Source organism: Uloborus diversus, chromosome 2, assembly GCF_026930045.1.
Source record: "Uloborus diversus isolate 005 chromosome 2, Udiv.v.3.1, whole genome shotgun sequence".
NCBI classification, from domain to species: Eukaryota; Metazoa; Arthropoda; class Arachnida; order Araneae; family Uloboridae; genus Uloborus; species Uloborus diversus.
The window spans coordinates 107,970,021-107,983,628 of NC_072732.1; the positions used below are offsets into that span (position 1 = coordinate 107,970,021).

At 31.6% G+C, this 13,608-nt stretch overlaps 1 protein-coding gene across 5 annotated transcripts in view; it reads left to right on the forward strand.

Annotated features, from left to right (window-relative positions):
- Positions 1 to 13,608, forward strand: part of LOC129235330 (serine/arginine repetitive matrix protein 2-like) — a 145,391-nt gene that overhangs the window by 2,098 nt on the left and 129,685 nt on the right. For 4 of the 5 annotated variants that reach the window (XM_054869098.1, XM_054869102.1, XM_054869101.1 and 1 more), the window contains exon 2: positions 12,313 to 12,572. In XM_054869098.1, the coding sequence (XP_054725073.1) occupies positions 12,334 to 12,572 (239 nt within the window). In that variant the 5' untranslated portion in view covers positions 12,313 to 12,333. Of the gene's footprint in view, positions 1 to 9,941; positions 10,073 to 12,312; positions 12,573 to 13,608 lie in introns of all 5 variants that reach the window. The other variant, XM_054869099.1, reaches the window with a different exon arrangement.

Consider the following 13,608-nt stretch of genomic DNA (forward strand, 5'->3'; position numbering starts at 1 on the left):
ATTTCTCATTCAAATGATGTCACTCAAAATCAGTCATTTTCTCAGGATAGTTCTACTTGAAATTAACCTATCAGTGTTTTTGTGCTTCCTTTTGAGAACTGAAATGGGTACAGATGTGATATCCCCCCCCCCCCCACATTTGGTGACATCTAATTTTTTTACACAAAATTGAAATATTTTTCTCGCCGATGAGGCGATAACTTTTAAAGCATGGCATCGCTGGCTGAACTAACCTGTGTTTGACAACCCGAAGGCAATCTTATATCTGTTCAAACTTGTTTACTTGTTTTTTCAGGCCATATAACTTATAGGAAAGCTTATTTTGTGTTGGTTTAGATTCAGTAGTAGTGTTTTGATGAATAAATATTAGAAAATGCCAATTTCTTTAAACTTGACCATTAATTAAGAGTAAAATCCAACTTGGGGTGTGTCTCGGTAAAGCGCATTGTTTCATATGTTGTGTTTCAAACTGAGTGTGAGGATTTTAAAAAAAAAAACGTAAGTTTTTATTTTAGAATTTAAAAAAAAAAACTCTCACTTCCGAAATTCTTTGTTTTTAAAAAAATCTTGAGCGTTTCTTCTAGTTTTTAACTTTATATTTACTGCATTAAAATTTATTTTATAAAAAAAAGTACAGTTATTTTATTCTAAAAGTTAATTCTTATCGATGCCAAGCAAGAACTATTCAAGCATATTCTCTAAACATGCCTCTTTAGGTACTGAATTTCTAAAAATAAATTGATTCTACGATTTTATTAAAATATGAAGGTATTATTTTAAATAAAATTTAGTAGATATTTTTAGTAGGTATTTTGAAAGCATATTCAGATAGCAAATTAATGTATGATATTTTTTGTGTTTTTTATGTTTGGGATGTTCTGTCGAGACATTTTTACTTTTCATACGTCAAAATTTGAAAAAGTGTTTTTTTTGGCTGAAATAGTTATATTTTGGGTATGTTTTCTGCTTTAAACATCGCATATTGAATCGCTTTTCTCTTTTTTAGTAGAGTGTGAGAATTTTTTTTGTGCGACGAAATGCATGTTGGAAAATAGCTTTTATTTCTATAGGTACATATTACTTTGTTGAGCTGTGATGGTAATTAGTTAATTTAAGCATTTTAAAAGCCTACTAGTAACTTTTCTTTGCATACAAAAACTTCCTAGATTCTGGTATTTTTGAAGCAAACATTCGCGATGTTTTTCGCTGTGGTTTTATGTTGTCTTTTGAAGTGCTTTGATCACATTTTTATATCTGAATTTTTCCTGTTGGCGCTAAAACAACATCGCTAAGAATGATGTATGACATATGTCGTCATACATTGTTTTCTCGGCGCCAATAGGAAAAAGTCGCCGAGGGTGGGGTATATGACATTAGTTCCTTGAAATGAGTTCTGTATGAAGATCTGTCCTTTTTCATTCATTTGTTACATTGTAACGAAATAAATTGTTTTCTGCAATATCTAGTATGTCAACTTGATGATTACGCACGTGTGTAGCTGCTTCCGTGGGTAGGAAGGCACCGCCTTGTGTTTTAGGGTTATGGCGTTTTATTCCAGGGGGTCTCGGCTGGTGGTAGTGGAAAAGGTACATTCTGGCTTGAAGCGCTTAATTAGTGATTTCAGCCTTACTTTGAAATTAAGTTGTATGCTTGGTATTTAACAAATATATATATTGTAGAAACTCATTTTGTTCAGAATTTTAATCTGTACAAGTATTCTGCCTATATGTATGGCCATTGGAAGTTATGTTTGAGATATTGTTACATTAATAAAAAAAACAGACGTGTTTTTTGTCACTAATTTGACCGTAACGGCTAAAGCTCACTTAGTAGAAGGGGTAAACTTGGTATGGTCATTCCAGACCCATGCAGTATACATTAAAGCAATTTCCAGCTTTCCACCAATTACTTCTGTTTTCAACTCCCCAACCACTGGGCTAAAAGCAGAAATTAATTTTCTGGAACAAGGTGTTGGAAATTTTATTTGTCCAAGAGAGAAATTTTTAGAAGTAATTTGAAATAAGTCCTTTTTTTTTCAACCTAATTAATTGAAATTTTAAAGAAAAAACCTTACAGTTGACAGAATTATGACTGTTGAAGGTAGCATACAAATATTAAAGAAATTTCTTCATGGAGTCGTGGGTTTAGAGCAAATACAAATACAAAAGTGACGACCAGTAACAGGCTCTGGGCCCAGCTAGACTGGTCCTAGTCGATTTACAATCCCCAGTAAAGATCAATGGCCCTCTTAAAACCATCTACTCCCTTGCTCATTACCACCTCTTCCGGTAAGCTGTTCCAAGGTTCCATTTCCCTGCTATAATAATAATTTTTCCTAATATCCATGTTAGCCTGAGATTTAAATAGCTTAAAACAATGACCCCTTGTCCTGTTTTCAGTGCTAAACTTCAGCCCCGTAACATCTTTCATTTTAATAAATTTAAACAACTGAATCATGTCCCCTCGGTCCTCTTCTTTGCTCAAGACTGTACATTTTTTAGCCTTCTAAGCCTGGAATCATAGTCTAAATGAGAAAGTCCATTTATTAGCCTTGTAGCCCGCCTTTGAAACCTTTCCAATACATTAATATCGTTCTTAAGATAAGGAGACCAAAACTGAACAGCATACTCCAAATGAGGTCTTACCGAACTTCTATATAAGGGCAGAAGAACTTCTTTAGATTTGTTTGAAATAGATCTATTGATAAACCCAAGCATCTTATTGGCTTTGTTACTAGCTATGCTGCACTGTTGGCTGAATTTTAAATCCTGACTTATTAAGACACCCAGATCAGTAACTTTTTATGCCTGACTAATGACTGAACCTTGCAAATAATAACTGGTACACTTATTTCCATGCCCTAAATGTAGCACTTGACATTTCCCATACCCCATTTATCAGCCCACTCCGTAATATGATCTAGATCCTCTTGCTGCTGATTTGCTTGTTCTTCATTTTCTACACTCCCCACAACTTTGATATCATCAGCAAAATAATTCATGTTCCCAGAAATATTTTTATAAATATCGTTCATAAAAACAATGAACAAAACAGGCCCTAACACTGATACTTGAGGAACCCCGCTTAAAACTAGGGCTCGACCGATGGCATTTTTTGGCCGATGCCGATTGTTGGCCGATTGTTCAAAGATGGCCGATGGCCAATTGTTTTCCTCCAAATGGCCGATTGCCGATGGCCGATAGCCGATGCTGTTGGCCGATGGCAAAAAAAAAAATCTAACAAAAATAAATTGATAAGATTGTCAGGGATTCAAAGGATCATTATTGATTCATTTCACTTTACTTCCTTTTTACGAATAAGGAGTTGTAATCCAAAAAAAATCAGATTTCAACCTAACTTTTTAATTTACGATCACCCAATTTAAACTTCACAAGTTTTTTCGGCGCATATGTACATGCATATGTACCTAAGAACATATAGATGACCGAAATATCCATTTTGAACGCCTCCTTAGTTAATTATCGCAAATTCTCTTCTGATGTCCTCATGCGTGTAAACTTACGGCACTCAAAAACGTTATGAAATAGTAAGTTGAAAACTCATACCTACGTAGTATGATATAAAAGTTCGAGGACAAGTTGTATAAAAATTTACCGTGAATAGTTCACATTACCGAAGTACATCTATCTACAAAATAGTCAATTTGAACGACCATGCACTTCTGCCAACGTTCGTATAGCTTTTAGAAGTACTCCTGGAAGACATTTATCGCAACCTCCTGTAAGGCCTCTTGCGCTGCTGTTTCAACTTCATCGTGGGGAAGAAGACGCCTTTCATGTTGAGGATGCACGGTTCGATTGGCCAATACTCTGATATGACAAACAAATAATATAACGTTTCGTCGGACTCAGCTCCGTGTGACTTTTACCTGTTCCCAGCAAAAAAAAACATTTGCATGGACGCCGCTTTCTTCCGTCAGGAGAAGATAAAGCTGCATGACAGAAGGTAGTGAAAAATGGCTTCCAGGAGTGATTACAAGATTTATATGAACACTGGCAGAAGTACATAGTTCCTGACGATGACCTTTTGAAGGTGGATGTGCTTCGGTAATGTGAACTATTCTGGGTAAGGTTTTGTACAGCTTGTACCCCGAACCTTTGGATCATACTACGTACAATCTGTATAGGATGTAGTTATGCTTCTCCTTTTTTGACTGCTGTATGATGGAAGACAAAGAAAAACAGCCAAAAAAAAAAGAAGAAAAAGGAATAAAAACAAAGAGTCTCTTTAATAACCAATTGACTTTTTTTTTTAAATTGAACATATAACTAAGACTTCAGTAATATTGTAATAATGTATGGATTTAGGTAAACTACACATAGTTAAAAAACATTAAAATTATGTTGTTTAATCATTCAAAAAAAAAATTAAGAATAAAACTATGAAACCGTCAACAAATTACGTAATTAAAGTGGAAAGATTGCACGTAGACATTTTTTAGTCATCAAATTAAACAAAAAAAGGTAACAGATAAATTACAATATTAAATCATAATAGGAATATTTTTATATTTATTTAAAATTTATGAATAGTAAAGTTTGCATTTTTCGTAAAATGTATAACCAGTGACATAAATTTTGCGGAAAAAAGAAATAGCCATGAAAATAGCGAGGTTCTTAAAACGCAGCTACAATAAACAAACTCAATATTCACACCAAGTTAATAACTGAATACATATACTACTTGATCTGATGTTTGCACACGTAATATTGAACAATTTGATTGTTTAAATTTTTATGAAGCACTGCAAACAAGTTCAAATTAAATTTTTCAATTTAACAATAATTTTCTGAAATTTAAAAAATTGCACAGTAGAAAATCCTTCAAACTTTTTTATAACATATTATTAAACATATGATGAAAACAAAAATAACTTATTCATTGATTTTATATAAATACATAAAAATAGTTACTTACAACAGAAAAAAAATCCATCGCTATTAATGATGCAAAAAAGATGGCGCATTACAAAATATAGGTGAAACAAGTATAAGAAATACGCAAAATGTCATTTCTTGACCAAAATAAACAATCGCTAAATATTTAAGAAATGCTTGAAACGGCGAGGGTGGATTAGGGGAGTCACCCTCTGATTTTGGAGTAACTCACAACGTTAAACTTCTGCCCCAAGTTCGGGTTAATTTTCTTAGTACAGAATCGCTACCACCAACGCCTCGGAAGAGAGTTTCTGAATCTACTTCAGCATTTCTGAAGAAAAAAGTCAAAAATCCCTTTGTTTTCCAAATTATGTCACCATTCAAAACGTCCATTCAAAAAAACATTAATGCTCTAAATTCTTCCTAAGCAATAGATAAAGCTTGAAAAAACAAATCTCTAATTTTATGAATGGTGTTAGTTTTAAACAACTCAGAAGTACAACTAGAGATTAATTTCAGAAATTGAGGGAGTGGGAGGAGGGGCACGCAAGTGTTCTAGGAAATACAAAAAATAGTCGCAAAAAATAGAGTTCAAAATAATCATAAGCATTGAGCAGAAAAACCCTTTTAAAACTTGCACCCGAGTTTGTTTTGACGTGCAGTGGCGGATTTAAAATATAGCACATGTTGCAATTGCACGAGAGACCCCATAACCATAGGGGCACCGTAGGAGTTATAAAAATGCTTATGATGAATGTTTTACAACTTCTGTGATAGAGAAATAGCACCCCAAAATGTATTTCGACGGGCCCCAAACTTGTAGCTCCGCCGAAGCGATACAGAAAAGACTGCATTACTGTGGTTCATATTACAAATATCGAAAAATTAAAAATTACCGTCGGTTCAACGGGAATCTAACAAAATGAAACAAAACCGGTTTCGCCATCTCATATTTGTTTCCATGGTCTCCAGTTCTTCAATATATCACCAAATGATCGTCAGTCTGAGACGCTATATTAGTTTTGCATAATAGCCACAAAAAATCAGTTAATAGGCTTTTTAGAACACCCGATCGAAAACAAAAAGGTAAGTGCACAACTGGAATGTGCGTACATCCCATATGCGAGTTTGGTACCTGAATGCAGTATTAAAAACTATCTTTCAGGGGTGACTAAAATAGAAATTCATACTGAAATTTAAGTAAACAATTGTGTTTGAAAACAATGACTCCCTTTACTTTGTATTAAAAAGTAAAACAACAAAGGTCCTTTTTTTTTTCAAAAACATCGGCCAATTCCATCGGCTTTTCGATGTTTTTAAGGCCGATGGGCCGATGTTTCCTGCAAGTTAGCATCGGCCGCCGATGCCGATGGCTAAATTGTTGAACCATCGGCGCCGATGCATCGGCCAGGCCGATGTATCGGTCGAGTCCTACTTAAAACCTCACTCCAATTAGAATAATTTCCCCTTACAACTACCCTTTGTTTCCTTCCGGTCAGCCAGTTTTTTACTCAAATGAAAGTTTTCCCTCCTATTCCTATATCAGCTAATTTGCTAAGTAGAACAACATGGGCAACAAGTGCAATAACTAATTGTAGTGGACTAGTAAGAGTAACATCAAGTCATTTCAATTATAATGTGATATTTCTTTTATATAAAATTTCATCATCAATCACTAAAAAATCTCTTTGTGGGCTAAAAAACAATAATTTAGAATGGTTAATTACTTTTGACAATGATTACTTTAAAAAAGGAGGTGACCCATAATTGCCCCGATCCGTTAATTCCTAGGTAATTCTTGGTCACTCATTTAACATAAATAAAATGAAAAATAATGCAATTTTATGTAAAGGGATTATTTGAATAATTTCTAAATTATTAAAGCTCCATGCCAAATTAAATCATTTTATCTTTTATACTTAAGAAAATATTAAGATGTTATGGATTTTAGACTCATATTCCCCCTGTTTGACCATCCTGTACACTTTTTTTAGGTTAATTTCGGGATTTATTTATTTTTTCCTTAAGGTGGTTTGCTTTCTGATTGGAACTGAATGGGAAAATTTATTTTTGTTTTGTTGCAAAATAAACCTCGAATTATCCAGCATGGCGGAAAATCCGAATTTCCCTACATGCTGGTGAACCTTGCTTTTTTCCGGCATGGCGGATAATGCAGGGTAATACAGTACAATTTTCATTAACATTTTTTTTTTTTTCATTTTTGTGATGTAGCAAAAGATTAAATAAAAATATAAATATAAATTGTTAATCTATTTATATGCAAAATTTGCCCTGTTTATGCAACTGCACCCTTCTCTTGCAATATTGGGATCCATTTTTCAAATATTTGGTGGATTAAATATAGTGGAAATAATTCAGAATTAAAGTGAATATGTTATGGTAAATGTGATAAATTCGTTGATTTTGCACAATTCCCGGTGATTGTTCACAATCCCCACTAAAATTGGTAAATGATAAATTATTGAATATTTAGCCATATTTATTACATTTGCCAGTAAATTTATACAATCCCGGACTCGTAATGAGAAATTTAATAAAAGTCAATACTTAGCCAAAATTTTTCCACGTCTGCGCATTTATTGACCATGTTAATGGGATTTTAATTTCAATTCAATACTTAAAACTCTCACTAATCCAAAGCCTAATAAACTGGATTTTGATTAATCAGGACAGTCATTTAAATGTACACTATAAAAATAAAATGCAATGTAATGAATCTTTGTAGGCCATATTTTGTTTTGATTTTTTATATATTTTTAAAATTTTCTCTTCAGTTTTGTGTTTTATTCTCTTGAATTCAAAACACAATTTTTACTGCATACAGTAGTTTGTTTATGTTCCTTGGTTCAATTTTCCGGCTATTTTGTTTAAACCGTACTTACATTATTTTGGACAACCTGGATCCCCTATTTCTACAGATTAATGAGGTTCTACTGTATTTCTGATGTGCTGGCAAGACCTTTTTTTCCAGATGTTTGCTTTCTCGCTTTTATAGAATTTCTAATAATGGCTGATATGCCTCAGCGTTTCAATTTCAAGTTTTAGTAACTGTCATGAACTCAAAAAAAAAAAATACACAGGTCTTTGTTCACGAAAGAAAACTATGGCAATTTGTTAATAAAGATGAATAATAGTACAAACAAAACTAGTAGAAGAAATTCTGAAATGTATGGTAGACTAAAAAGATATGATGTAATGACAATTCTGGCAATGTTTAAAAACTAATTTATCCCGTAAATAAGACAACTACAATGTTAGATTTTACATGTATTTTGAAGAAATGTTTACCGTAATTCATGAAGCACATTTATCAGTAGGCCATGGTGGTAGAAACATAATATTAAACAAACCCTTAAGAAAAGGTACATAAGTAATATTACCAAGCCAGTTTATATTTTTCAATATATATTGTGCACAAAAAAGTGTGTATTATGAAACATCTAATGAAAATGAAGCAAAAAAGTGTTACTTTTACTCATTTATTCAGTTTAAAATATTACTGTATGTCTTAACAGCCATCACGACGTTTTTTTTCTAATTAACTACTCATTTTCAGAAAGTTGAAAAAAAATTTCCCTTCTTTGGAATTAATACCTTATTAGGAAAAATTATCTGAATTTATTACATTCCCTATTACGAGTCGGTGATTGTAGAGAAAAAAAAACGGTAAATTTGAACACTTTTACTTGGTTTAATGGTGATTATGTCATCCGGGCAGCAATTTGTAGTACACCCCCATCCCCCATACGAACATGAAGTTCATACAACTGTCAGAAATAAGTTTCAATTTTTGTGGTTTGTTGAAAATCAACATTAAATGGCAAGTAAAATTATGAACATATTTTATACTGTAATCAATTTTTTTTAAATTTGATAAATTAAGCAATTTAAGACTTTTTAGGGAAAAAATTCACAAAATTAAAATACTTTTTTTTTTCGAATAAACTCTGACTACTTTGAGTTTCATCCCCCTCCCCTTTCTCAGAAAGGTGTAATTTGGAGTGGACCGCTCCTTCCTTCCCTTCCTGTAGTGACCTTTCTGATTACATTTTTTATGATATATCATCTAATTTGTTTGTTCTAAGATATTTAATTAAAAGTAAAGCAAAACCAGTTTTATTACTTTTTGATTGAAATATTTTTGTAAGCTTCGATAGATATCAAACTTTATTTTAATTGTAAAAAGTAATATTTAGTGTTTGAAAATATTATGTTTTTGGAATTCAACCCTTGTTAGTCTACAGAATTATTCAAATTTATTACATTCCCCATCATGAGTCGGGTATTGTATAAATATTCAGTAAATTACCGCCCAATAGATAGGGCTAAAGCAGAAACACATGAAATACACCGCAACTGCAGTCCTCAGCTGGAAATGACCGAGCTGGCGGTGTATTTCTTGTATTGTATAAATACTAAGGTGCGTCTTATAATGCACTTTTATAGAAAGTTTTGAATTTCTTATGGGGCACCCTTTTAACTGCATTCTTTTGATGAAAAAATGCGCACATAAAAGTTTCATAGAATTTGAACAAAATTTAGGGGGTGCTACCAGTGATTAAAATTACGTTATTGTGAAAACAAATGGTGTAAAAATCAACTCCTCAATACATCTTGTCATATTTTAAATCAACATGAAATTAGGTTGGTTGGGTTTAACCATAACACAAATACCTATTTCTCATATATACAAGAAAATAATACGCATTTCATGGTCATCATGCTATGTAATAATGTCAAAAAAGTATCCGAAAGTTCGGTAATGCCATTCACATCATATGTTTACACTTTTGATCTTTTACACTCAGCAATACTGTAATTTTTTTCTTTGTTACTTCCATGTGACAATACAAACTTTTCGCTGATTGCTACTTATTATCCAGACTATTTGATAGTCTCTTCCAAAACTTGATGTTTCTTTGGATTTTAATTCTACATCATCTGCTAGGCAGCGTTTCACCAGAAAAGTTGTTTGTTTACGCTTTGTTTAAGAAGAAACCATTATGGATTTTCTATTTTCAGAAATGGCGTCTTAGAAATTTAGCCTCCCTGGCCCCTTTAAAGCAAATAAGGAATACCATCAACTTCTAACAAGTAGATGTCAAAATAAGATTACTTGAAGCAACAATTAAAATTTCGGCATTTTCCTTCTTGTAAGTGAAATTGATTTTTAACAACATAAGACCAAATCTAGATATAAATTTTAATGTAAATTCTTGTTCTTCAGGATCAGTTGAAGTACATTCAATTACAGCAGAAGAAGTACACTTTCAAAAGAGTTTATCCTGATTCTTCACGATTTTCTGTCTTTTTAAATGTGTTCTTTTCGTACAAATTATGTTTTCTTTTTAATTAGAAATTTATTAGTTACCAATTTAGCCTTGTAATGCTGGTTTTTGTTTTGTCAGAAATGATTTATCGTTTAAAATTGAGATCTTGCCTATCACCAGCTGAAGCAATGTCAAGCAAGAACAATTGTTTCCATTAATTTTCTTTTTGAAAATTAATGGAAATTTGTTCTAACAATCATAATTAAAACAGATTTTTTTTCTCCCCTCCCTCCTCCCCGCCAAGGTCAGATTTCATTTGTGATGAAAATCTCCTATTACTTAATCAGTAGGACGTTTGATCTCTTATCCTTACAATGATAATTGACGAGGATGTTGTCTTAGCTGCAGAAATTTTCACAAGAGCAAAACTAACAAAGCTTAAATTTTGGATTATTATTTAAATTTTTTCCATTCTATTAGCAATTATAAACTACAGCTATTTTTATCAGAAAGAAAAAAATGATAGTATTTGTGTTAAAAAAGAAACATTAATATTTGTGTTGTTAACTTACAGTTGATAGTTGACTGTAGCTATAAGTAATTAACTTGATTTAATAAAATGTAAAATACAAAGTCAATGACAATCTAAATTATCACTAATTAAAATAAATGAAAAACAAGTCACATAAATAAATATAATAATAATCAACACTAAAAATAAATAAATAAAAATAAAAAGAGAGAGAGTTGACAAATTTTCCAGCAGTGGTAGCACCCTCTAAATATTATTCAATTTTTATTTTTCAGGTATGATAATTTTTTTTTCATCCAAAGGAACAAAATGAGAGGGTGCCTCATGAAAAAATAACACCTTTAAAAATAAGACGCTCCCTAAATACTCCGGTAAATGTGGTAAATATTGAATAATTGATCACATTTCCCAAGGTTATTTGTGATTGTGTACAATCACAGGTAATTATATACAATCACCAATTTATCACATTTACCGTAACATATATAATTTTATAAACTCTGAAATCCACTCTGGATGTCATTCCCCATATGGGCATCTCCCAGGATGGACCACCCACCATAGTGACGCTTCTGGTTAAAAGAACCCATTTATAAATGGAAGATGTAAACTTGTGAGTGGAATACATGACTTAGCTTCAATAAACTCGCATCTTTTTACATTGAAAAAATAGGCTCATTGTAGTCCCAAAACACATGTCTGCAATATTTGTTTGCTATCTTGCACAACCCCCTTTTTTTTTTTTTTTGATATTTTCTTCTAGTTTCATGTTGATGCTATAATATGTTAGTAAATATTTGACATGACTGATTTTTTTTCCCGTATGTATGTTTTGTAAAATTTAAGCAAGCAGGTAGAGCTTAAATAAATAAAAAAACATCAAAATGCATTACAATGTAGAAATTCCTACATAGCACAGCTCTAATATGCACTGAAAGGTAAAGAAAAAAAAATCTGCCAAAATAAATCATTGAACTATTTTCAAAAATCACATTGCATTCAAAATTAAGTTTTATGATGATTTGCATAATTTTTTGGTGCTTTGAACAAAGAAAGCTACATGTTAATTTTTTCAAATTTAGCTTAGATTAAAAAAAAGAATGTTAAAAAGAAAGAAATAATATGTATTTCATTCATTTTTAAAAAAATATTTTAACATTGTTTTGTGTTTTTGTGTGTGTGTTCGAGAAAATATTACTAGTAAACTACATTTTAATTCATCAAAAAATCAATTTTTCCAATTTTCCAGGAAAAAAAAGTTAATAATAAAGGAATTTAAAAAGTTTTTAAAACTGTCTGCAAACTTAGAATATTTTTTGGCAAACGCGGTTCGTGTGCTTGACTATTATCTGAATCTGATACCTTATGCGTTGAAGTGTGATGCTGACATCACATGTATTTCATTTTTAACTGCATTTTCTATTTCAATACTCCTGAGGTAATATAAGTTTTCTGTAAAATGATCCATACAATGCCCAAAATCCATGAGTGTAAAATCTTTATTCCCAAGGTGTTTGTTGTGACAAACTTTGTATTTTGTCAGAAGTGCTCAATTGCATTTCATTTAAAATAATTATTTTATGTTTTTCAGGATTTCGTCCCTTTTATCAACATGTACAATGGTATTGGTTTACAAACGCCACGTGGTAGTGGAACAAATGGCTATGTGCAGAGAAATATGTCCTTTGTTGCTAAGAGTAGAGAAAAGGTCAATTATAGAACAGAAGATGATCTAAAAAAGTTAGATGCTCTTGCCAATAAAAAGCCAAATGAAGGAATTTTAGCTCATGAAAAGAAGAGATTGATTGAATTAAAATGCTTGGAGATGCAAGAATTGATGGAGGATCAAGGGTAAATATCATATTTTACACAGACGCCTTTTCTTTAAATATTCGGTAAGCTCCAACTATCTGAACTCCGACAATCAAATCACTTGCAGGATGTTTGAAAAAAAATTAAGACTGAAACGTGGTCTGCTATCCCAAAAATGCATTCAAAGGAAGAAATGATCAAATGCAAGATTCACTGATTCCCAAAACTTTAGGAATGTGGCCATACTATGATGAGCAACACTTCGAGAGAAATGAACTCTTTCCATTTTGTTATAAAAAATTTTTTGTATTCAATGTTTTTATACATTTTTTTCCTGTGAATCTTCTAGAACCAAGTATCATTTCTCAGAATACTAAAAGTAGGAAAATCTGATGGTTTCTTGGGTTCGTAGGAAAGAAACAGTAGTTTGAAAACAGCAGGATTCGTCGATGTATATCTGATATTTATTTTGAAAGTATCATGATATTTTGATATTTTTGATATTTATTTTTTCAACTACTGTATTTTCAATAAAAAAGTATATTAATCATAGTAATATTGTTCATTTATTATTAAATATAACCTAAAAGTTATGTACTATATCTTTATGATGTATTAATACATTATTAATACAGCAAAATAATATAATATTTCTTTTTTATTTTATATTCATTTTTATCATTAGTAATGTAACAACTTAAAATCATATTCAAAGTTCCTAATTAAACATTAAACATTGGTCCGAAAAAAAAGAAAGAAAATGCCTTATGATTGTGCACCAAATAATGCATATTTTTTATTTCTGAATCATATAACTATAAAAGTAGCTAACAGAAGAAAAATGAGTAAAAAAGCTATTGCTAAATTAACTTCATTAAGATAAATTACCTTTGTACTTAACACTAAAGTAAGAAAAAACAACGTCAAAAAAAGCACAAATTGCCAGTTATAGCAGACACGTGTTTCGGCGTTACAGGGAACGCCTTTTTCAATGCAAAAAGTAATGAGCTTATGGATGAAAAGACATCCCACAAAAGCAAAGAGCAGATAAGCATGCAGCTTAAAAGATAAAAAT